The sequence below is a fragment of the Lissotriton helveticus genome, chromosome 6 (genome assembly GCF_964261635.1).
Source record: "Lissotriton helveticus chromosome 6, aLisHel1.1, whole genome shotgun sequence".
NCBI classification, from domain to species: domain Eukaryota; kingdom Metazoa; phylum Chordata; class Amphibia; order Caudata; family Salamandridae; genus Lissotriton; species Lissotriton helveticus.
The window spans coordinates 1,468,454,628-1,468,479,963 of NC_136067.1; the positions used below are offsets into that span (position 1 = coordinate 1,468,454,628).

At 47.4% G+C, this 25,336-nt stretch overlaps 1 protein-coding gene across 3 annotated transcripts in view; it reads right to left on the minus strand.

The window, feature by feature from the left end:
* The window catches only part of ZC3H6 (zinc finger CCCH-type containing 6), a 462,846-nt gene that overhangs the window by 41,160 nt on the left and 396,350 nt on the right, over positions 1 to 25,336 (minus strand). For all 3 annotated transcript variants that reach the window (XM_078649281.1, XM_078649279.1, XM_078649278.1), the window contains one exon: positions 5,292 to 5,528. In XM_078649281.1, coding sequence (XP_078505407.1) covers positions 5,292 to 5,528 — 237 coding nt within the window. The remainder of the gene's footprint in view (positions 1 to 5,291; positions 5,529 to 25,336) is intronic.

Below are 25,336 nucleotides of genomic sequence, written 5' to 3' on the forward strand. Positions count from 1 at the left end.
CACCCCGCCGCCCGAGTGTCGCTGGCTGTGACCTCTTTGCCCTATCCTACTTCCCCCTTGCCCAGAGCAAGTGACCAGGAGCCCCGCTCCCAGAGCCGCGTGGCCTGCTAGCCAGCAGCCACCAACCGAAGGCCCCCTTTCCCTTATTGGCTAACATTGGGCCTACCTACCTCTGCACCCGGCCGCCCCTGCGCCGCTGGGACTGAACTAACTGTACCCACCTGACCCTGGGGGACCCCTGAGTCTATGCCCAGAACCCTAACTTCACCAACCAAGTACTTACCTGGAAACCGGTAATTCACTTACCTGCCACTAAATAACATTGACCCATTTTGGACTCGAAAATTTTCAAAGTGTGAAGTTTTGAAAACTGAAAATATTCCTATAAAATCAGCCAAAGTCCGAATTCGAAAATATTCACCTGTGATCAGGAGAGAAGCCAGTACTGTACCTTTCAGCCCAGTACTGAGCCGCAAAAGTAATCCCTAGCGGGGTTACTAGTAACCTGTATTTTCTCCATAAGAACCCATTGTCTGCTTTTCTATGAAATTTCTTCCAAGTGTCTACTTTTTAAAACTGCAAATATTCTTTAAAAATCGTACGACATACTGAAAAGCAATTACCTACCTGTTTTGAGTTAAGCTCCCAGTGCTGGCCCTAGGAGACTAGTGCTGGGTTACAAAAGTAACACAATCTTACTTTACCTGTAACCTGAATTTCCTCCCATTGAATAACACTGTGAGAATCAACTCGAAAACTTTCTAAGTGTGAACTTTTAAAGCAGCTTTATATTCAGGAAAAATCATCATTGTACCTAAAACGTTTTTGCTAATCTGGTTTCAGCTTAGACCCCAGAACTGAATCCAAGATCTAGTCCTGGAACTACCAAAGTAATCCATAAAGTAATCAACTGTACTTTCCTATGAAAACCCATAGAGCTCAATGCTAGAGTGTGTTTCAGAACTGTATTGCTATTAGCTAACCTGTGATTATTGTGTGCACAAACTTATTGCTCCTCTGCAAAGTATTTACCTGAGACTACTCGTATCTCGAAAAGTATATTTTTATAACAGTTGGTGCTAAAAATAAAACCACTATATCTAAGGATATAATAACAATTGGCCTGGAGTTCAGTTCTTGAGTGTGTGAAACCTTTTGCTGACTGAGTGTGTACAACAAATGCTTTACACTGTCCTCGGGTACTGCCTTACTGCTCGACCAAGCTACCACTTTGGAAAGTAAGGTCAGTTCTGGCTTTAACCTCTGTTAAACCTTTGGGGTTTGTGGACTCTATACACACTGTACTGCCTTATTGTCCAGTGTATATAGAGCCACCTTCTCACAGTTAGGCACTGGGAGATTAAGTGATTTGCCCAGAATCACAGGATGTTCAGCGTCATTGCCGAGACTCAAACCCAGTTCCTCAGATTTGCGGTCGACCGCCCTAGCCGTTAGGCCAACTCCTCTCTCAATCTATGTACAGCGCGATCTGCCTGGCACCCAGCCTTCCCTCCATAAGAGCATACCACTGAAAGCTTCTCAGAAGGTCAACTAGGCTTTTAGGTAGTTTGGCACTGGAACCTAATCTTGAATGGTGGTGCTTCTTTTGCAGCCCTTTGGTCAGCTGGGTGAGGCACCTTTCCAAAACTCTCCCACAGGGATTACCCTTGTTGCTAAGTTCAATTTTTCTATGAGCTCTGGCAGTTTCCCTGTTGTGGCCCCTTCTTTGCCCACCAGTGCCTTAATCAATCTCATTATGTCATGCACTTTGTTTTCTGAAATGCGGGATGAGCCAGCAACTGAGTATAACTATGCCCAGAAAAAAGATCTTTGTTGGACCAGCCATTTTGTCTCTAGTCAGTGGGACACTTGTTTCGGACGCCAGTTGCTGAAAAGTGTTCAATAAGCTTTTGCATTCCCCCCTTCCTGGTCTACCCACTAATAGGAAATCATCCAGGTAGTGGAGCTTGCCACCATCTGGGTGCTCTTTTTTCAGCGTCTACTCCAGAAATGTACTGAATCGCTCGAAGTACATGCATGATATGGAGCATCCCATAGTAAGGGCCTTGTCAAAATGTTTCCCCTCTAAATTTGAAATCCAGTAGGTGGTAGCTTTCTGAGTGCACTGGTAGGAGCCTGAATGGGGATTCAATGTCCGCCTTTGCCATCAACGCCCGCCCCACACCCTGTGCACACTAGATCGATTGGATCATTCATTGACGCATACCTTACCGTACAGTCTTCTGGGTTGATCCCATTGTTTACTGACTCCCCTTCAGGGAATGATAAGTGGTGTGCCAGTCAAGTTCCTTCTTGTGTATCAACCACAAAGGGGAAATCACCAGGCTGGGGTTGGGGTGCCATGCGCCCAGCATCCACTCTACTTAATACCTTTTGTTTCTGAAATTTTCACCGCACTATCACAGGGTGTTGTTGTGCCAAGTGGGTGTTTTTCGCGCCCTCTGCCCTCATGTAACCCATGAATGGAATTGTAACACCATTCTCAAATCCTTTGCACAGAAGGCGCACGCCTGTCTGGTTGTCCTACTGGTTAGCTAGGTGCCTCAGCTTATAGGTGTTGATGGGGGAACGGGCTAGCTGGACGATGCTCGTACTGATAGATAGTGAGGGACACTCCAGTGGGGGGTTACTTAAATGGGCTCCACTTGCTCTCCAGGGTAGCTTTGAATCCTGCTCGGCTCTGCCACTGGACTGTTGGATTTGCGCCCTCTCTTCTTGTTTTGGCACGGTTTTCTCAATGCCCCCCTCCCTCACCCAACTAGGGGCAGCCTTAAGTTTGCCGGTCGCTCTTGGGACCACCATATTTCCAGGCGTTGGCGCGATTAATACTGCTGGCCAATGTATGCCCCCACTGGATGCAGGCCGCTACCCAACTGGCTTGTGTTTTACTACTGCAAATAAACGTAGTAGTCTCTGCTCTCCAGGGCTGGAATCAGTAGAGCCCAGCTGCCACCGTTCCCAGGGTCTTATCCAGCATTTCTGTTCTCTCTCTTTGAGCACTACTTCCTGCATAAACACTACGGTGCATGACTCTTCTGCATGTCTGCCTCATCTCTGCTGGTGATACCAGTGTACAGCTGCATTCGATGCAGTGTTTTCGGCTGAGGAGCTACTCAGTGCTTTACCATGACAAAAGTTAGGTGTGAAGGTTTCAGCATGTTTTTTATGGTCTATCTTGACAGTGCAGCTGTCGCCAGACAATTATGAGATAACTATCAGGAGAGGTGTGTTGGCTCAGCCCAAATGTTGGAAGTCAGGAGAAAGTTTTGGGTGGGTAGATGTGTGATTCTACAAACAATCATTGGAAAAGTCAATAGGTCTCGTCTATGCAAGATCTTTTGGCATAGCAATATTTTTTTTAGCCATGTAGGACAGCATCGTAGATGATGTGAAGTGCTATGACGTGGTCAATGCTTGTCGCTTTACAGCCCTTTTTAAAAAAACATTTTCTTGTTCTTTCAGCCATGCTTCACAGCAGCCAAGCAGCTGTACAACAAGGCAAAGAAAACATTGACAAAGCCAAATAGCTCAACTAATTGGCTTTTCAATGTTTTTATGCCATGTCCTACAGCTGAGTGGCTGCTGTGCTGTATGGCTTGGGGAGGGGAAGGCGGGGAGGGGGAGGCGGAGCGCTGTGATGCGGAGTCATAACACTTAAAAAAAAAAAAAAAAAGTATTTCCAGTCATGCTGCACAGCATATGGATTGCTGTAGAACGGGGCTAAAAAACATTGACACAGCCATCATATCTCGCATAGGCGCAACCTATTGGTTTTGCAAATGCTTGTTCATTAAATTCACGATTTCGGTATGGTGAGCTTTGCACTATTTCTTGACATCCCGAAATTAAATTGCCAGTTGACCTTTGAAGTCGGTGACTTTGAAATACCTTCATCCTTCCTAGTTACACTGCTTCGCTAACTCAGTCTTGTCTTATGAGGCAATAACCTCTGAATTTCTTGCTTTTCTCTTGATATAGATTGTTTTTGTTCTCTTATTTATCTTTTGAGGAGGAAGACTTCAGTGCTTTTGTCTGTTTTTCGAGGTAGGCATTCTTGGTGTCAATGCCCTGAAAAGGTCCTGTTTTTCCACTGAAGTTGAGTAACTCTCTCTTGCATTTGATATTAATGGAACAACGAAGTTGAGGAGAGGCCTTTCAGCTTTTCCCTAATGGTAGCTCTTGGTCTGGACCCAGTTGGGCGGGATTTATCAAGTTATCCTTTGACTGGTGTTATTGAAAACATTATATATATATTTTTAATTATATGTAAATGTTTCCTCAATGGACTTCTACTCAAATAGCTATGACCCTTTAGATTGCTCCAAAGACCATCTTAAATTTGAGGCACTGTTCTCTTGTTTAAAATGGTTTCAGGAAGCTATTTATGTGCTACCACAAAATACTTGCCAGTTTTCCCTAAACATTATACTAATTGGTCTCCTAGAGTCTTCCCTGCCTCAATAGCATCCTCCTCTGAGCCCACGTCCTCGTTGGTTGGAGCCAGTCTCTTTTTTCTTGAGATTCTGGATTCGCCAGACTACTCCTTCCTGGCCCAGTATGCCAAAATGATGTTCTCTCTATGAATTGAAAGCTTTGGCTTGAACAATGAACAGGCATAACAGTCGTTCGATGTATAGTCATGAGGGAGACAGAACATGCGCTATCAGGTGTTTGTCAATGGAAGCAAAGTTACGGCTACAGTTAAGGCAGACCTTGAAAAGATTACTCATGCCACTATCTGCCAAAGAAAAGTATCTTGAAAAACAATCTCTCTGACCTAAGCGAAGACCCAGTCTTAAAATCTGATTCCCTTAATGTCAAATTATCATCTTACCTGTTCATGAGGAAAACATGACAATTTCCTTTTTCTTTCCGATATCTCTCTCCAACACCACTAAAACACCCGGTAGAAAAAAAAGGATCTAAAATGGAGGGCACAGTGGGCTTACAATCGACAGCTAGACTGAAATGCTACTTAGAGAACATCCAAACTGCGACATGGCTTATGCTAACTCAGCAGCAGACTACGCACACGTGTGGACATGGACATTTTACTATATTACATTGTTGGAAAACCTCCCACCCATATTTCCAGTTTTATTTCCTATGAAAAAGCTTACCCACGCATCTATGTGATATTATTCTATTTTTGCTTTAAAACAGTGACTGTTCCTCTCCCAAAAGCAGCCCCGCTACGGAAATCAAGCTGAATCAAAATACTACAAATATAAATAAAAAAATACAAATTAAACGATACAAGGTGCATTTACCTTCATCTTTGCTTAATGATCTCTGAGGTTGACTTTTGACTGGAGTCCCATCAAGTTGTTGTTTTTGACTAATTCTTGCAAAAAGAGCTTTCTGCATGGCTGGAAGGAAGTCTGGTATGCCAATATTAGACTTCTGACTTTGTGTACCGGAGCAATCAGACTCACTTCCACTATGAAGCGACTCAGGAGTAATATTAGGAGGTGGATTACCTATGAAGTCTCCTTGCCAGGATCCATCTAAATAAAAACAAAGTAATTCTGTATGACAATGGAACAAGTGAATTAATGTTTTCTACATCAATACATTTCTCAGAAACAGGATGATTCATCCCGTTCTCTTTATTCAATTTGATACTTTGAGGAAATATTTTCTAAATTACTATCGAAAGTACTTCAAAACATGCTATTGTTGTCAGAGGTCCCCATCCACTGTAAACCACACCTGTTAAGAAGACAGCATCCCAGCGTTTCCTAAACTGTTGGTTGCACCCCACTAGTGGGTCTTGAACCAATTTTTAGTGGGTCACCAATGTCCTGGTCTCCAGAGGGTGAACGAGCAATAAATAAAGATGCTTTTTTACAATTTGCATTTATCTTGTCACATTTGCAGTGCTTTAAAGACAGAGGATAAAGGTCAGGCAAAGCCTTCTGACAATTTGCTGCTTATTTTTTTAACTAGGGGATTGGTGTTAACTTTCCTTTCTCTGACTGAATAAGTAGGAAAATGCTACTTACCAATATGCATCTGTTCTTGGCATGTAGAGCTGCAGATTCACACACAGTGCATAGATCGCCATCTGGTGTTGGGCCCGGATGTTTGCACTTTGTTGTAGTCCTGGAAAAGTCTTTGGAAGTAACGAGATAGGCGACTCCTCCATTGGACCATAGTGCGCATGGGCATCGGCTCCATCTTCAGATCGTTTTTTCGCCAGTTAGGGAAATGATGGAGTTTTGTGAGAAACAGAAAAGAGGCCTATGTATGCTGTATCTAAATAGGATAATACTGTAACAGATAAAGGTAGCCGGGGAGGCGGGTGGACATGTGTGGATCTGCAGCACTACATGCCAAGAACAGATGTATCCTGGTTAGTAGCATTTTCCGTTTGAGGCATATGAGCTGCAGATCACACACTGTGCATAGATTATATAGCAGTACTCCACCCTAGCGGCGACCACCAGTATCTGTTGCAGTTGATTGAAATAGTGTTTTGAGTACAGACTGGCCCACACTAGCTTGTTGCTTTGCTTGCACATCTACACAATAGTGTTTTGTGAATGTGTGCGGTGTAGACAATGTAGCCCCGATTTTTCTGGTAGCTTTAGGGGGAATAGATAATGCACGTTTTGCTTTTTGATAGCAAATTTGTATGCATTTGACAATCCACCTTGCAATTCCAGCTTTTGATATAGGATTGCCTTTATGTGGTGGTGAGAAGGATACAAAAAGTTGTTGAGTTTTATGAAAAGGTTTTGTTCTGTCAATATAATAAAGGAGTGCTCTTTTTACGTCTAGCGTATGAAGAGCTCTTTCTGCAGCTGTTTGTGGTTGGGAGAAGAATATTGGCAACTCTACAGACTGGTTAAGATGAAAGGAAGAAATAACTTTAGGAAGGAATTTTGGGTTTGTCCTGAGAACCACTTTGTTATGATGGAGTTGTAAAAATGGTTCTTGAATAGTAAGTGCTTGAAGCTCACTGACTCTTCTAAGGGAAGTGATGGCCACTATGAAAGCGACTTTCCATGTGAGAAACTGCAATTCGCATTTGTGCAGGGGTTCTAATGGAGGACCCATTAGTCTTGCGAGCACAATAAAGTTCCACACAGGTGAGGGTGGTACTCTGGGTGAAATTATTCTTTTGAGTCCTTCCATAAAGGCTTTGATGGCAGGTACTCTGAATAGTGCCAAATGCTGTCTGTTTTGTAAATAGGCTGCTATAGCAGCAAGGTGTAACCTAATAGATGTGTATGCTAGGTTAGACCTTTGGAGATGTAGCAGGTAACCTATAATGTGTTGGATTGACACATCTAAGGGATTGATGTTGTTATTGTTGCAGTATATAACGAATCGTTTCCACTTGGTTGCTTAGCAAGCTCTAGTGGTGGGGCGTCTAGCTTCTCTGATAACATGCACGCAATCAGGGGGAAGGTTAAGGTAACCAAACTCTAGGACTTCAAGAGCCAGATCGCTAGGTTGAGGCGTGCCGGATCTGGGTGTCTGATCTCTCCATGACTGTAGGTTAGGAGGTGTGGAGGGAGGTGTCGTTTTTGGTGCAGGGCTACAGATAGTTCCAGTAATGTGGTGTTCCACGGTTGTCTAGCCCATCCATTTTAGAGCAACTAGGATGAGAGTCAGTGAGTGTTGCTGCAGTTTGTGCACCACCAGAGGAATGAGTGGGAGAGGAGGAAAAGAGTACGTAAATCTGCCTGACCAATTCATCCATATTGCATTGCCTTTGGACAATGGGTGTGGATACCTGGCGGCGAAGCTTGGGCATTTGGCGTTTTTGTGTGTGGCAAAGAGATCTATCTCTGGGTGCCCCCACAACAGGAAAAATGGTTGAAGAACTGGCGGATGAAGTTCCTACTCGTGAGTCTGTTGCGTTTGACAACTTAACAGATCTGCTATACTGTTCTGGACTCCTGGAACAAGTTGGGATAGGAGAAAAATGTTTTGAGGAATAGCCCATCTCCATATGCTTTGTGCTAGTTAAGAGAGTTGCAGGGAGTGTGTTCCGCCCTGTTTTGTATGTAATACATTGTGTCATATTGTCCGTGCGGACTAGGACAGCTTTGCCTAGAATGTGTTTCTGGTACGACTTCAGTGCTAGGAATATGGCTAGTAACTCTAGGTGAATGATGTGGAGCAACCTTTGTTGGGGTGTCCAGGTGCCCTGCATGGTATGATGTAAAAGATGAGCTCCCCAGCCGGAGGGTGATGCGTCCTCTGTTAACACAATCTGTGGAACTTGCTCGATGAACGGTTGCCCCTTGGAAAGGTTTTTGGGGTTTCACCACGGCAGAGAGTGATGCGTGCGACCGTCCACCAACACCAGATCTGTCAGCTGACCTTGAGCTTGGTTCCACTGATATGCTAGACATTCCTGTAGGGGACGCGTCTGGAGTCTTGTGTGAGGTACTATGAATATGCAAGAGGCCATCATCTCTATTAGTTGCATGAACACTTGAGATGGAAGAGAGTGTTGCGGTTGAAACTTTGTGACAAGGCTTTGTATGCTTGCTATCCTGGTTGGACTGGGATATGCAAGTGCCTTTGAGGTATTTATTGTAGTCCAAGGTATTGTTGTATATGGGACGGTTGTAGGTGCGACCGACTTTGGGTGGTTTATGGTAAACCCTAAGTCGTGTAGCAGTTGGATTGTGGCGTGAGCGTGGTGTACACACTGGTTGTATGACTTGGCTTTTACGAGCCAGTCGTCTAGGTAGGGGTAGACATGAATATGCTGCCTTCTTAGGTGAGCCGCCACTACTGCTAGACACTTGGTGAAGACTCTGGGTGCTGTGGTGACTCCGAATGGGAGAACCTTGAATTGATCATGCTGACCGTCCACTACAAACCTGAGATATTTCCTGTGAGAGGTGTGAATGGGAATATGAAAGTAGGCGTCCTTGAGATCTAGTGACAAGGAAATCGCCTTGTGTGAGCAAAGGAAGGACCTGTTGAAGCGTGACCATGTGAAAGTGGTCCGATTATATGTACAGGTTTAGGGGTCTGAGGTCGAGAAGGGGTCTCAGAGAGCCGTCCTTCTTTGGAATGAGAAAGTAGAGGGAGTAAACGCCTGTGTTTTGCTGATGCAGGGGTACCGGTTCTATTGCATGTTTTTGCAGGAGGGAAATGACCTCCTGTTTTAACAGTGATAAGTGTTCTAGTGACATTGGGTGCTGCCTGGGTGGTATGTTTGGGAGGGGAAGGAGTGAGTTCTAGACAGTAACCTGTTTGAACGATTTGTCTCACCCACCTGTCTGTGGTGATGTTGCGCCAGACAGGATGGAACTGTTGTATTCTCCCCCCGACAGGAGTGAAATGGTCCGGGGGAGCGGAGGGAAGTCATTGGGTAGTGGTGGAGGCAGATCGGGTATTGTTGGTCTTGCCGCTACCTTTGTTGTTGTTGCCTCTGTAACCTCCTTTTTGGTAACCTCTGGTGAATGTAGACTGGGTGGGAGCCTTGTAAGAGGTGGAAGGGTTGTCAGAGGAGTAACCTCTGGAGGTGCCTTTGTAGAAGGAGCGACAAAAAGAACGTTTGGGAGCTTGAGATTGCAAGGGTCCCTTAGATTTGGCTGTGTCTGGGTCTTTTTTCATCTTTTCAAGTGATGAATCTACATTAGGTCCAAATAAGTGTTCCTGATCGAATGGCTGGTTTAAAATGGAAGTTTGTACTTCCGGTTTACTTTTCAAGTGATGAATCTACATTAGGTCCAAGTAAGTGTTCCTGATCGAATGGCTGGTTTAAAATGGAAGTTTGTACTTCCGGTTTGTACTCCCGCCAACTTCATTCCCCTCTCCCTGACTGGGACACGCCCACTTCGAGGCCACGCCCCCCCCTCAAAGTTATAAAAGACGCGCTGACTACTAGTGCTTTAGATAACTTTTGAACCCTCCTGAGGCACAGCCGGGAGTAGCAAGGAAAACCGAGCATAACTTTTGTTTTAAAAACTGTAAAATTTCACTTTGTTTTTTAAATCACTCACCTTCCCTGTCACACAACTACAGTGTGCAGGCACCCTTTCCTGCTGAAAAACGAGCACTGGTAAGGGCAAAATCGCCGTTTTCCCGCCAACTTCATTCCCCCCTCCCTCACTGGGACACGCCCACTTCGAGGCCACGCCCCCCCCTTCAAAGTTATAAAAGACGCGCTGACTACTAGTGCTTTAGATAACTTTTGAACCCTCCTGAGGCACAGCCGGGAGTAGCAAGGAAAACTGAGCATAACTTTTGTTTTAAAAACTGTAAAATTTCACTTTGTTTTTTAAATCACTCACCTTCCCTGTCACACAACTACAGTGTGCAGGCACCCTTTCCTGCTGAAAAAAGAGCACTGGTAAGGGCAAAATCGCCGTTTTCCCGCCAACTTCATTCCCCTCTCCCTGACTGGGACACGCCCACTTCGAGGCCACGCCTCTTGCATTGTTCCCTCCCTACAAATATGTGCATGTTCCGGAAGCGCAACGGACGAGCGCGACGATTGCGCGACGAAGGCGCGCATAAGGCAAGCTCGTCTGTGCTCGTCCGTGCCGAGACCGGGCCAAGGGCCAGAACCCCTGATCAATCCCCACAACTGGCTCCCCACATCTACCCCAAATCCACATTGATGGCATTACGCACGCCTAACACCGACTGCGCTCAATACAATCCACACCTATGGTCAGATACCACAAAATTTACATGTCCTCACTGAAACGTTAAGTTACAGATAACCAATGAAAAAATCAAAAGGCATGCTGTCACTGCATCTATGTCTACCGACATCACCGCTGCACTAATTAATGCACGATCCCTTGTCAAGCACCGGCAAGAAATACACGATCTTATTATCAATAACAACCTTGATTGTCTCTTTCTCACGGAGACATGGACGGATGGAGCATCCGATCCTGACATGGCAGTTGCGAACCCCCCAGCCTATAACGCCTATCGCCTAGATAGAGTGGGGCAGCGCGGAGGAGGACTAGCCATCATCGCCCGCGACCACATAACGGTCAGAATATCTCACATCCACTCCACCTCCTGCGAAGCCCTTCTTTTCGATCTTAAACTCACCCCATCGTTTCATTTTAAAGGCATCCTCCTATACCGACCACCAGGCTCTCGCACCAACTTTCTAGCAAATCTGGGTGCAATACTAGAAGCTCCATCGCTGGAAGACTCATTTACATTATTGGTCGACTTGAACTTCCATCTTGAGAATACATCTGACAAAGACACCTGTTCCTTGATATCAGACATGCACACCATGATAGACGCTTCCTTGTGGCAGCTCCCAGATTATGGAATTCCCTGCCAGCTTCCATCAAAAACAGCCCATCCCTGATGTATTTCCGCAGAAAGATAAAGACCTGGCTGTTTGATCAAGAATAGTTACCGGCCTAACCTCTGGAATACATTCAAAGTTTCTAGCGCCGAGACGCCTACGGGCAATTGTACGCGCTGTATAAATCTCAAAAATAAATAAATAAATAAAACCTGAAATGCGTAGCCAAGCATGTCTACGCAGAAGTACACATGTGTTGACGGCCCTGGTGTCGGTATCTGCTACGTCCAGAGCGCAACGAATGGAGGTGTTAGTGATGATCTTTTCCTCCTGTATGAGGTCATTGGCCCTGTTTTTATATTTGTCTGGTAGGTGCTGCAATAGGGTCTCTAGTTCATCGTAATGTGCCCTATCATACCTGAGTGTTGGCGATACGTCATATGTTAGCTGCTTGTGACGCTGTTCTTTTGCCAGAGGCGTCTAATAGTTTGGACTCTTTATCTGGGGGTGGAGCGTCCCCTGATGTCTGAGAGTTGGCCCTTTTCCTAGCATTGGAAACTACTAGTGAATTTAAAGGTACAGTGCCTTTAATATAGGCTGGGTCCCCAGTGGCAGCTTTATACTTTTTCTCGATCCTGGGGTTAATAACTCTAGCCCTATCAGAACACTTTTGGTGCATGTTTGATGACCCCTTTTAGCATGGGCAAAATAGAAGTGGACCTTTGTGAGATCAAAAGTGTCCATTAGGAAATCCTCCTGTGTGTAAGCTAACTCCGTGGTATTGGGCAGCTCTGTGAAGTAGCTGATAAAAACCTGTTGTGTCCTCTGGAGGTGAAGGCCTAGAGGGGTAGATGTCCTCCTGTGGAACATTAGGGACATCTGGTGTGTTATAATCGTCCCAAGGATCAGGGGAAGAAGGTGGACTATGGTCCCCTAGTGGTTTCTCATCCGCACACCACGTTCACTAGAGGGGTCATCGTCGTTCCCTGGTGTAGGAGAATGGTGTGGTGGAGGAGGCGGTGGAGGAGGTGGTGAAGAAGGGACCCTGAGGGAAGAAGTAGCAATGTCCCTCTTTTTAGGTGGTGGAGCCGTGTCCAGTGGTCTTTTCTTTGAACTTAGGGTGAGCTGACCAGTTTTAGGGTCTTTTAGAAGAGTTTTCTGTCTAGGATCTGTTGTGAAGAGCTCTTCTGATGTAGGCTAATCTTTCGGCACCGACTTTTTCGGTTCAGTAGACTTACGTGGCACCGACTCCGGAACAGTCTTGTGGTCTTTTGGCTTGGACCCGTGATGTTTTACAGTCTCTGTGGCGGTCTGTGGAACTGGTTGTTTTTTCGGTTCCGAGGCTTTTTTCGGCTCCGATGGATGTGGATCCGAACTTTTAGGAAGCAGCTTTTTGCTCGGCTCAGTGTTTTTTCAGAGTCGATGGGTCGGTGCTTGTTGATTTTGGTGCAGAGTGCTTGGATGTGGAAGCAGCAATAGGCACGGAGGAGGAGGGCGGTTTCTTTTTCGGTGCCGGTGAGCGGGTTTCGGTACCGATAGCAGACTGACTCGAGCCCGAGTCGCCTGAAGGCTTATTAGGCTTCTTTGCCAAGCCCGAGGCGGCGCATAGGAAGCAGTCTCTTGGTGTGCACCTGGGCCCGAAGGTGAAGGTGTGACCGAAGCCTTTTTAATGGTGTATGGAGGGGGTCGAAGTCTTTACTTACAACCCGCTGCTCAGGAGTGAGTTCTTCGAAGTCGAAGTCCTCTGCTTCGGAGCCGCTGCCCGAAGGCCCTTGTTGACGATCGGAATCCAAGACTTCGAAGTTGGAGAGATGAGCGACGACTGGGGATCGCAATTGAAAACAATACCGTAGAAAGGGCGAAGGATAGCTCGTCGAAAGTAGAATCGGTGACGGTTCCGAACTGGAGCGCGAGAAACACATCCGAGCCCGATGGCGGAAAAAAACAATCTGAAGATGGAGCCGATGCCCATGCGCACTATGGTCCAAAGGAGGAGTCACCTATCTCGTGACTTCCAAAGACTTTTCCAGGACAACAACAAAGTGCAAACATCATGGCCCAACACCAGATGGCGATCTATGCACAGTGTGTGATCTGCAGCTCATATGCCTCGAACAGAGGAGTTTTTAGAGTGAACTATGTGATGAACTTGCTGGGTACAAAGAATGTGAAATTAACCTCTTCCATGCTCATAACGGCTCCCGGCCGTCATGAGTCACGGTGGGCGTGTGCTGATGACGGCCGGGAGCCGCCATGACCACGCCCGCGATAGGAATGTTCAGCACTGCGGCGGAATTCGCGCCGCAGTGATGAGGTTAAAGGCTGCAAGAGGTCATTTTTTTTTAAACACATTTAAATATCTGTAAAAGAAATGTACACATTTCGGAACATAGCAGTTAGGAAAGCATACAGTAGGCACATTTAATTGTAATGGAAACACCGATTTCAATAGGATCAAATCAAGACACTTGATGATGCGCATATCATAAATATTCACTGTAACCCACACATTATGTGTGTGCTATATCATTTCATCAGTAAAACTGTATGCTTGTGCAAGTTTAGTGGCTGTTTCAATGGAAAATGTGCTGTCTATAAATGACAGTGCACTACCACACGATGCTTTAGTAACAGATTTGCGACAATGTGCTAAGAAAATACACCACCAGCTACACTTTACACCCTTAATATTCTCCTCTTGAATGCATTTGCTGCACTTGGTTTTTATGTGAATCTAATATTTTTCACAATCCATATGACTTCAGTGATGCAACAATGAGGTCAGCAACCCCTATCTGAAAATCACCACTGGTGTATAGGTGCTGAAAAATGTACCCAAGTCCATTTTTAAAACAAACGCTTGCAAGTCTTCCCAACCAAGACTCTTAGTTAACCTTACAGTACTTCTTGTTGCTGATTTTTACCTTACAATGCCATTTCACTTCTAATGTGCTTACTGTATGTGGTCATACACCATCATCCCACTTGTGTATGACTTTCACACATAAATTAAGAAATATGGTTGTGGTCTACTGGCCAGAGCTGCTAAGTTTGGATCTGGGAAACCAGGTTACAGTCTCGGTGCTGGATCAGCATGATCCTGGGCATATCACTTGACCTCTTGTGCTTCAAATAAAATTAATCTGATCTTATGTAATGTATTCTTGTGATAATGCAAAGCACGCCAATGCTCTGGGCCGTCAGATTCACATATGTGTTCGTGTGAGAGAGTGTATGTGTGTATGTATATATAATTATCCAATTAACACCACTCCGAATAAAGAAGGTGAGAGGCCACATCGGGGGACAGCAGAGAAAGCCTTTATTGAGTAACAGCATGGGCATGATGCATTTCGGCACTGTGGCCTTCCTCAGATGCCGCTGTAAGTCCGGTTGTAGCTCCGCCCCCGCCTTTTAGATCTCCTGTGCTCTCCCCCATTGGAGGGTCAAAGTTCAGCCCCAAGTCACATGGTCGCACTGCCACTGCGACCCATGTGAAGAAATGCGTTACTTACCTGTAACAGCAGTTATCCAGTATTGGTGTCTTTCATAGATTCACATGCCTGAATCATTCCCCGTCGTCGAGACGGGAGCCTCCGGTAAATAAAAAAGTAATGTCCTATAGACATACATAGAGAAAATAGGCCCAAGGGTCTCCCCTTAGTGGCCTTTCCTTGTCCTTATGTAAAAAGGACCAAACTCTTACAGTCAGCCAATCAGCTCCGACCTCCCTCTAGGACCTCCCTGGGAGGAGCCCCAGTCCCTCAGATTTTCGTACGCACCCAACTAGGTTGGCGTAATATTGTTAGAGAGGGATGTGAGACCTTCCAGGGGAGGCGGGAGGGTTGCATGTGAATCTATGAAAGACACCAATACTGGATAACTGCTGTTACAGGTAAGTAACGCATTTCTTATCCAGTATTTGGGTGTCTTTCATAGATTCACATGCCTGAATCAGAATAGCTAGCAATCAGATATGCACCTGCGTGATGGAAATGCTCTGTAGTCACAGTAGACAATGCATGTGTCGTCATACAACATGTGGACAGCATAACAGTAACATCACAATAGCAAGGAACGTGCATACCTGGATGGCGGGATGTAGGAAGGCTCACATCACTGAAAGAGATGGCGAAGCACTGCCTGGCCCACTGCCGCATCCTTCTGAAGTTCGATATCCAGGCAGTAATGTCTGGAGAAAGTGTGCGGTGACTTCCAAGTCGCCGCTCTGCAAATGTCCAAGATTGGCACCCCAGCGAACAATGCTGCGGACGTGGACATTGCCCTGGTGGAGTGAGCAGTAACATGTTCAGTTAAAGGCCGTCCGGCCTTGTCGTGGCAGAATGCAATCGCTGAGGATATCCACCTGGAGATGCTTTGCTTCGTGAGAGGCAGGCCCACTCTTGGTCTGCTGTATGCCACAAACAGCTGTGAAGATTTCCTGAGAGCCTTAGTTTTGTCCAGGTAGAATTTTAGGCACCTCTGAAGGTCCAGAGAATGCAGCGCTCTTTCCGCTGCTGTGGACGGATTTGCAAAGAAGGACCTGAGAACAATTGGCTCGTTGAGATGAAAGTCCGAAGGGACTTTAGGTATGAATTTAGGGTTTGGTCTCAGCACTACCCTGTCTTGTCTGAATTGCAGATATGGTTCTTGAATGGACAAAGCTTGCAGCTCGCTAACTCTCCTGGCTGATGTTAGAGCGAGCAAGAGTGCTGTTTTCCAGGAGATGTGTTTGATGGATGCTCGATGAATGGGTTCAAACGGACTTTTCATGAGTTGGTTGAGTACCAGATTCAGTTGCCATGTCGGAGGGACTTTCCGAGGCCTCGGAAAGGATCTGTAGAGTCCCTTCAGGAATTGTTTGACTAGTCTACTGGACCACAGAGAAGGTCCTGTGAAAGTCCTAGTGAATCTAGAGATAGCTGCGAGGTGAACCTTTATGGATGCATGTGCCAGGCCTGACTGTGCTAAATGCAGTAGGTACGGTAGTATTTGTTCAGGGGTGACTGAGAGTGGTCTTAGATCCCGATCCACACACCACATGCAGAACCGTTTCCACTTGAGAGAGTAGGCTTTGTTTGTACTATCCGCTCTCGCTTTCGACAAGATATCCCTGCAGTCCTGCGGGATATTTAGTCCACTGAACTCCCTGTGCTCAGGAGCCAGGCCGACAACTTGAGTGATTGGAGGTTCGGGTGTTGCACCTGACCGTTGGACATTGTTAAGAGGTTCGGGTGCTGCCTCAAACGGATCGGTGACCTGATGGAAAGTCGAAGTAGATCCGAGAACCAGTGTTGTCTCGGCCAGAACGGGGCAATCAGGATTAGGGTACATGGTTCCGCCTTCATCTTCCTGAGGAGCCTCGGGATCATTGGAAACGGAGGAAAGGCGTACGCAAACGCGCTGGACCATCCGATGGAGAATGCATTCCCCAGAGACCCTTGTTGGGGATGCCAGCTTGCGTAGTGCGGACATTTGGCGTTGTCTTTGGTGGCAAACAGGTCGATGTTCGGGACTCCCCATTGAGAGAAGACGTGCTCCAGGGCGTTGTCGCTCAGCTCCCACTCGTGGGAGAGGGATCTTTGCCTGCTCAGGGCATCCGCGATAGTATTGTCTTTTCCGGGGACATAGTCCGCCTTGAGTTGGATCCCGTGTAACACTAGCCAGTTCCAGATTTTCTGCGATTCGCGTGATAGAGAGAGCGAACGCGTTCCCCCCTGTTTGTTGAGGTAGTGCATCGTCTTGGTGTTGTCCGTTTTGACGAGCACTGGGGAGTTCTGGATGCGTGGCAGGAATGCCTGTAGAGCAAGATAGACCGCCCTCAGCTCCAAGAGATTTATGTGGAGCAGTTTTTCCTGAGGGTCCCACTTGCCGCTGATTCGAAGATCTTGTAGAACGGCGCCCCATCCTTCCAAGGAGGCGTCCGTGGTGACCACCAGAGGTGTCGCCGGAAGGAGAAACGGTAATCCTACATTCAGATTTTTTCGATTCCTCCACCAAGCTAGGCTTGTGGACATTTTTGGTGTGATTTGCACAATGTCCTCGAAAGAGCCAGTGCTTTGGGTCCATTGGGTTGCGAGAGCTTCCTGCAATGGGCGCATCCTGAGACGGCAGTGAGGGATAAGGAGGATGCACGAAGACATCATTCCCATGAGGGATGTGTAAGTGCGCACTTTGATGTATGGTTTTGTCGCCACAGCCGTGGCCAGAGATAGTATCTTGTCCGCCCTCTCCTTCGAGGGAAAGGCCTTCACGCACTTCGTGTCCAGGACAGCCCCTAGGAAGGTGATCCTTGTCGTAGGGGTGGTGCAGGATTTTTTGAGATTGATGGTTAATCCTAGCCTCTGAAAAAGATTGGTGCAGGCGCAGGAGGACGCTGCCGCGTCCTCGGCTGAGGGTGCTTTCACCAGCCAGTCGTCTAGGTAAGGGAAGACTTGGTGACCCAATTGACGCAGATATGCCGCCACCGGAGCTAGGCACTTCGTGAAGATCCGCGGCGCGGACTTGAGGCCAAATGGTAGGACTCTGAACTGATAATGTCGGCCCGCCACCTCGAACCGCAGGAACTTTCTGTGACGCTTGAGGATGGGGACGTGGTAGTAGGCATCCTGGAGATCTAAGGATGTCATGAAATCTCCTTGTTCGAGAGTGCCCAGGATTTCTTGAATCGTCACCATTCTGAACGATTGGCTCCGTAGGAAGGCATTGAGTGCCCGAAGGTCTAGAATGGGCCTCCACTTGTCCTCTTTCTGTTTTACAAGAAAGAAGTGTGAATAAAACCCCTTCCCCTTCTGGGATGCTGGAACTCGTTCTATTGCTCTTTTTTGTAGCATTATAGCGAGTTCTAGGGTAAGGAGCCGTAGATGTTTGTGCGTCCGCCTTTTGGGAGGTGTGTTGGGAGGACGGGAAGTTAACTCGAGAGAGTGTCCGAATCTTATAATTTGGAGAACCCATCGGTCCGTGGTGATGTGTTGCCAATTGTCGAGGAAATGGGTCAGCTTTCCTCCAATTTGAAAGGATGTAGAGGGTGGTGGGACTGGCTGGAGTAATCGGTCACTGGCGTCCGCCAGTGCCCCTTTTGGAATTCCTGCCCCTGAAGGTAGATCGTCCGTATGAAGATTGACGGGCTTGTTGTTGTTTATGTTGGTACTGATTTTTGTTGGCAGAGGAATACGAGGACCGGTTCTGGTAGGAACCGCGATAAGAGGACTGACCTCTGGATCGGTTCCCTCGAAAGGACTGGTTCCGGGACTGTAACGTGCCTAGCGCCCTTGCAGTGTCGGTGTCCTTCTTGATAGTTTGCAGTGCCTCGTCGATCTTGTCCCCAAAGAGATGCTGGCCGTCGAAGGGCATGTCCAGCACCTTCAATTGCACTTCCTGGCGGAACGACGTCGCCTTCAGCCATCCTTGACGGCGTAGCACAGCTGCTCCGGCTAGTTGACGGAAGCCAGTCATGGCTGCATCTATCGCGCAGTCAATTATTTCCGCCGCCGAAGATTGACCTTCCGACAGGAGAGCCTTGACTTCCCCCTTTACGGCATCAGGCAGTTCCTTCAGGTATGGGGCTATGTCCTCCCAGAGTTGGCGATTGTAGCGCCCCAACAAGGCAATGGAGTTTGCGTTCTTGATGTTCATGGCCGACGTGGACGTGAATCTCTTCCCTATCGTGTCCAGCTTCCTGCCTTCCTTGTCCGGAGGAGCGGACAGTGGGGAGGAAGGGTTGCGGGAGTGTTTCTGGGCCGCCTGCGTGACCACCGAGTCAGGTTTTGGGTGCCCGTTGAGGCAAGCCGCCGCCTTAAGTGGGGCTTTATATTTTTTGTCCAGGCGCGGAACAACAGCAGGCACGGAAGCAGGTGTCAGCATCAATTTCTTGCCCTGTTCCCACAAGAACTCTATGATTGGAATAGATTTGGTTGCCTTTTGTGTCTGCTCTTTGAAGTCATGCAGGAAGCAGTCCGTTTCCGTTGATTCCACTACCATATGGAATCTCTTCGCTGCCCGTTCCACAAGTTTGTGGAAGCCTGCTATGTCCACAGGTGGCGAATCCGCCTGTCGCGGTTCAGGTGAAGCCGGGGATGGCGCTACATACTCGTCATCTCCATATTCGTTATCTCCATCCTGGTCCGAGTGGACCGAGTGGACTTCCTGGACTTCTCCTTCCTCCAATTCTTCCTCCTCCTCGTCGTCGTCCGAGGAGTCCATCACCTGAGGCTGGGTCTCACGGTGGGGTTGGGGTTGAGTTTGAGACCGTTTTGGGGCAGACGCTGGTGTATGGTCTACCGGTGTCTGATGACCACTGTCCGCATCCGGGAATCTTTGCTTGTAGTCTTGCACAAGGAACCGCAGGTCATTGACCAGAGTTGCCGGCAGGCATATCATGGGGGTGACCTCCGTGCGGACACTAGTGTGGATGGAGTGTTCCTGAAAAGTTAGGTCCTCCTGCTCCTCATCTGTGCTTTGGCACTTGACGTTGAGGTCCGAGATGGAGGTAGCTGGACCCAAGTGGTCATCCTCTTCGGACTCCTCACTTTGGAAGATGTCGTGAGGTGGTTGCATCTCCACTTTGCTCGGAGACGTGGTTTCCGGGGTAATTTGCGTTTTTCTAGACTTGCTAGACGCAGCATGCGTTCCTGTCGACGTCGAGTGCGTCGTCGACGGCGGTGGCATGAGGGTCGGCATCTCTACTAGGTCGGATTTTTTCCATGGTTCCGATGCCATCTCCGACGACGAGTCTTCTTTCGTCGTCGACGACGACCCCTTCGTCGACGGTAACTTCGTCGACGACGACGGTTCCTTCGTCGACGGTTCCTTCGTCGACGGTTCCTTCGTCGACGGTTCCTTCGTCGACGGTCCCTTCGTCGACGACGACTGTTCCTTCGTCGACGGCCCCTTCGTCGACGGTGTCTTCGTCGACGGTGTCGGCGTCGACGGTGTCTTTGTCGACGGTGTCTTCGTCGACGGTGTCGTCGTCGACTGCGTGGACGACTGTACCTTGGTCGTCGACGACTTCGATGACGATGTTGTCGTCGTCGGTACCTTCGTCGACGGCGAGCCCGCCGTCGACGGTGTCTTCGTCTGTGAGTTCTTCGACGACGGTGGGCTCGTCAGTGACGATGCCGTCGTCGATGGTGTGGTTCTCGTCGTCGACAGGGTCTTCGTCGTCGACGACGATTGCAGTAATATAATAGAGGAAACAGGTCTACCTGATGATGTTGAGGAAGTAGTCGTCGTCGTCGACGCTGAAGGCGATGACGCTGATGTCGTCGACACAGTGGTTGTGACAGAGGTTGTTTTGTGGGTCTGTCTGGTAGACGATGGAGCAGGTCTTTTGAAGGTGTGATCAGCCTGAACAGACACTGAAGATGACGTAGATCTCGCCTCTGAAGACTTTTTTGTCTTCTTAGGAGGAGTGTCTGAGGGGCCCGGGGAAGGTACCCTAGGCCTCTTTTTAGAGACTTCTGAGCTTTTGGAAACACTGCTCTCAGAAGATTCAAGATTGTCTCTAACCTTCAGCCTGTCCAGCCAGATGAGAAGGCGTCCTTCCCTGTCTCTCACAGTCTTTTTAGGGAAAGACCTACAGATCCTGCAGTTGTCCGAGACATGATCTGGGTAAAGGCAGTACAAGCATAACTCATGCTTATCATCCACATGGATCCTCTTCTTCCCACAGGAAGAGCAGGCCCTGAACAGGGCTTTCTTCTGTGACTCCGACATGGAAGAAGTTTGTGGAAAGTAGCCACTTACTGCAAACAGTGTAGTGAAGAATCCTTGAAGGGTTGAGAGCGAGGAGTCACTTTTGAAGAAAGTTTAGATGAGTATAAGTAATCTTGAGCAGAGCTCAAGCTGGAGACTCCCTAGCACAACGTGCGGTAGAAAATCTGAGGGACTGGGGCTCCTCCCAGGGAGGTCCTAGAGGGAGGTCGGAGCTGATTGGCTGACTGTAAGAGTTTGGTCCTTTTTACATAAGGACAAGGAAAGGCCACTAAGGGGAGACCCTTGGGCCTATTTTCTCTATGTATGTCTATAGGACATTACTTTTTTATTTACCGGAGGCTCCCGTCTCGACGACGGGAAATGATTCAGGCATGTGAATCTATGAAAGACACCCAAATACTGGATAAACTCCAAGTCCCAGAATGCAATGTTTTCGGGCTGTGGGTGCCGTGAGCAAAATTACTGGGGAAAGGCGCGTTGTATCGAGATGAGCAGGCCAGACAGAAATGATGAGTTAAGGCCTCCCTGAGTCCCCTTAACGCTCCCAACCTGCGTCAACGATTCAGCCGGGCTGTGAGTCGACTTGTCAGTGCAAACTGCTCCCCGTGAAGTCACAAGCTGCTCCTAGCAGCATCCCTGGCATCGTCGGCAACTTAGGAGAGAATCCAATTCCTTGGAGAACAGAAACAAGCTGGAACAGCTGATGCCAGAATCTCCTGCCACTTTGAAGGAGCGGGGCCTCTGTCACGCCACTGGCTATATATGTTACGGCGGGTCCCTGGCCTTGCAACAACGAGGTGGACTCGGGGAACACTAGGGGGTGATATTTGCCAGTGAAGTTTGGTAATGGACTGTTAGCCTATTTGAGGCGATATTATTTAATGATTGAAGTGGCATCACAAGTTCTCCATTATTGGAAACTTTCATGGATTTCCATGCGCCCCACTAGCCTATTTGAGGCAATATTGTTTAATGATTGAAGTGGCATCACAAGTCTATTATGATAACGGTGCAACTTGTATTTTACGACTCACTTGTGGGTAATTGGAGCAAATAAAAAGTGACCAGCAATCCGTATTGATTATTTACACTGCCGCTTGCCTGTGAACAAGAACTACTTTAGTTTGAAACGCGCTGGGCAAAATATTTTCAGTACGGAACTTGCCTAAACTTTGCTTGCCATCTGATTTAATGTAAGTTACCTAGTGAGGAGTGTGCTTCATCTTTGGGAAATCGTGGCTCAGCATGTGAAACGGCAGTACAGCAGTAGAAGTGCACCACCGCCTTGGATGTTACGGCGGGTCCCTGGCCTTGCAACGATGAGGAGGACTCAGGGAACACTGGTGGATGATATTTGCCAGTGAAGTTTGGTAATGGACTGTTAGCCTATTTGAGGCGATATTGTTTATTGATTGAAGTGGCATCGCAAGTTCTCCATTATTGGAAACTTTCATAGATTTCCATGCGACCCACCTGCCTCCCTGCGAAAGCTCAGCCTCTTACATCTTCAGTGGTTTGGTTACAGACGGCTACGAAAATCTGAGGTTCTTAGCTTCTCTCAGAAGGGTTCTAGGGGGTGAGGCTAATCTGATTGGTTGTTCATTTTTTTGGTGTCTTTTACAAAAAGAGGTGGATAGGTTGCAAAACAAGACTGTGCCTAGGCCTAGGTTCTGTTTTGGTAATGGTTTCTATTGATATTGCTATTTTATGTATACCGGGGACTCCCATTCCGACGACGGGAAATGATACAAGCATGGGAATCTATGAAGGTTTCCAATATCTTACTGAGTAACGTACGTTAAATCAGATGGCAAGCAAAGTTTAGGCAAGTTCTATTCTGCAAATATTTTGCCCAACGCGTTTCAAACTAGAGTAGTTCTTGTTCACAGGCAAGCGGCAGGGTAAATGATCAATACAGGTTGCTGGTCACTTCTTTTTATTTGCTCCAATTACCCACAGCTGAGTCGTAAAATACAAGTTGCACGTTATCATAATAAACTTGTGATGCCACTTCAATCATTAAACAATATCGCGTCAAATAGGCCAGTGGGTCGCATGGAAATCTATGAAAGTTTCCAATAAATGAGAACTTGCGATGCCACTTCAATCATTAAACAATATCGCCTCAAATAGGCTAACAGTCCATTACCAAACTTCACTGGCAAATATCATCCCCTAGTGTTCCCAGAGTCCACCTCGTTGTTGCAAGGCCAGGGACCCGCCGTAACATATATATAATTATACACACACACACACACACACACACACACACACACACACACATTCTCTCACACAACCACATATGTGAATCTGACAGACCAGAGCATTGGCGTCCTTTGCATTATCACCAGAATACATTACATAAGATCGTGAGCAGCGCGAGCTATGCGCTGGTGGTGAGAGGCTCTACAGCAGGCTAAAGAGCTGGTTGATTCAAGAACCGCTGTTTTAAAATTCCTGTGATATATTTTTTAACATTTGAACTGTGTGTGATTATTTGGCAGAACTTTGCACATCCCCCTGCACTTATCCTGATCTTTGTCGGTTCCGGTCCGTCACGGCCCTTGGTGCCGCTTGAACAGAGGGACGCGACTCCTCCCCTGCACTTCCGTTTTTTTCCTCCCCTTAAGGGAGATGGGTGCGCGGCCGCGCCGATGGCGCGCCGTGGTCCAGGTTGGATCTAATTGCGATGAATACAGCGAGGCACTGTGAGTCAAACAAGGTTGATTTAGCAAAGGCTGAATTACCGCAGGTATGTTTGCACTGTGGCAAGGTTTTATGTGAGGACTACTTGGTACTCAACCAGATTGGTCAGCATCAATCTATTCCTATAGCGGGTCCCTCCGGTTTAATTTTTAGAGCTGGCCTCCTGAATTGCAGATCCTTTGCTAGGCACGCAGAGGATATTTGGTTATTGTTGTTGGACTCGGAGTGGGACGCCTTGTTCCTGACAGAAACATGGCTGAACGAAGACAATCTGACTACCATCGCATTAGCTGTACCTCTAGGTTTTAAAATGAGTTTTTCGAATCGGAAAAGTGACAGAAGGGGCGGGGGTGGCTCTTATTTTCAAAGATAAATTTACGCTGACATCCTCGCTACCTACTACCATCATAGGTATGGAAGGGTTACATTTCTGCCTTCAAGTCAACCCCCAACTCTCATTGGCAGGGATAGTTATCTATAGACCCCCGGAATGTACGGGGGTCAGTTCAGGTGAACTCATGGACATCATTGTCCAAAGCTCCCTCCTACATCCCCACTTTATAGTAGTGGGGGATTTTAATGTTCATGTAGACAGGTCTAGCTGCCCCCTGGCGGCTCAGTTAATATCTACCTTGAGCGCTGCTAACTTAATACAAATTATTACCGGCCCCACGCATCGAGGAGGGCACACGCTTGATCTGATCTTTTCTAACATTTGGGACACGACAGCTGAGACGCCGCAGCCGCTGCTTTGGTCGAACCACTATTTGATCTCCTTTGCTATTACACTGCCTCTTGGTTGTCAGACTGTTGGCAGACGCTCTTTTCTGCATAGTCAATGGAAAAACCTGCGATCTGACACCATTGGAACTGTCCTGGCAACTAATCCCCCTGTACTGATGTCAGATCCTAACACTGATGCAGTTGCGCTGAATCGATGGATAGGAGATATGGTGGAGACCATTGCGCCAGCCAAAATCACCTTGTCTCGCAGGGAATCCCCCTAAGCCCCTTGGTTCTCAGCGGAGCTGAGGGTGGAAAAGTCTGCTTGTAAAAGGTTGGAGCGTGCATGGCGGGTGAATTATTGCGAATCAGCCAAGGTTTGCTATAAAACAGCCGTTCGCAAGCTGGAAAAATCAATACAAAAAGCAAAAAAACTCTTCCATGCCACCTCTATCCAACAATCGGAACAATCCATCAAAAAAGTTTTTCAAATAGTCCAGTCTTTCTTTAAGCCTAGAATCATTGAAACAGAAGTCACTCTATCTCAGGCTCTTTGTGAAAACATTTCGAATTTCTTTGATGATAAAATTAAGAAAGTGTATGGTACTTTCGCCGGCTCCAGTCCCACTGTATTGGCAGACACTGTTGAAATCAGCGCCCCCCCCGACTTTAAGTCACTTCCATCCGATTTCATTCATGGAAGCACTGCAGTAAATAAAGAGGTGTAAATCAGGGGCTCCGGACGATTCCTGCCCTCCGAAGCTCTGGAATTTGATGGCGGAGTGAATTGTTAATACTCTCCTGCATATATGGAACAGGTCCATCACATCTGTGGTGTTTCCGGATTGCTGGAAACACGCCACACTCCTCCCTTCGAAGAAAAAAAACCGACGGGGATCCGGAGGATCTTAGCAA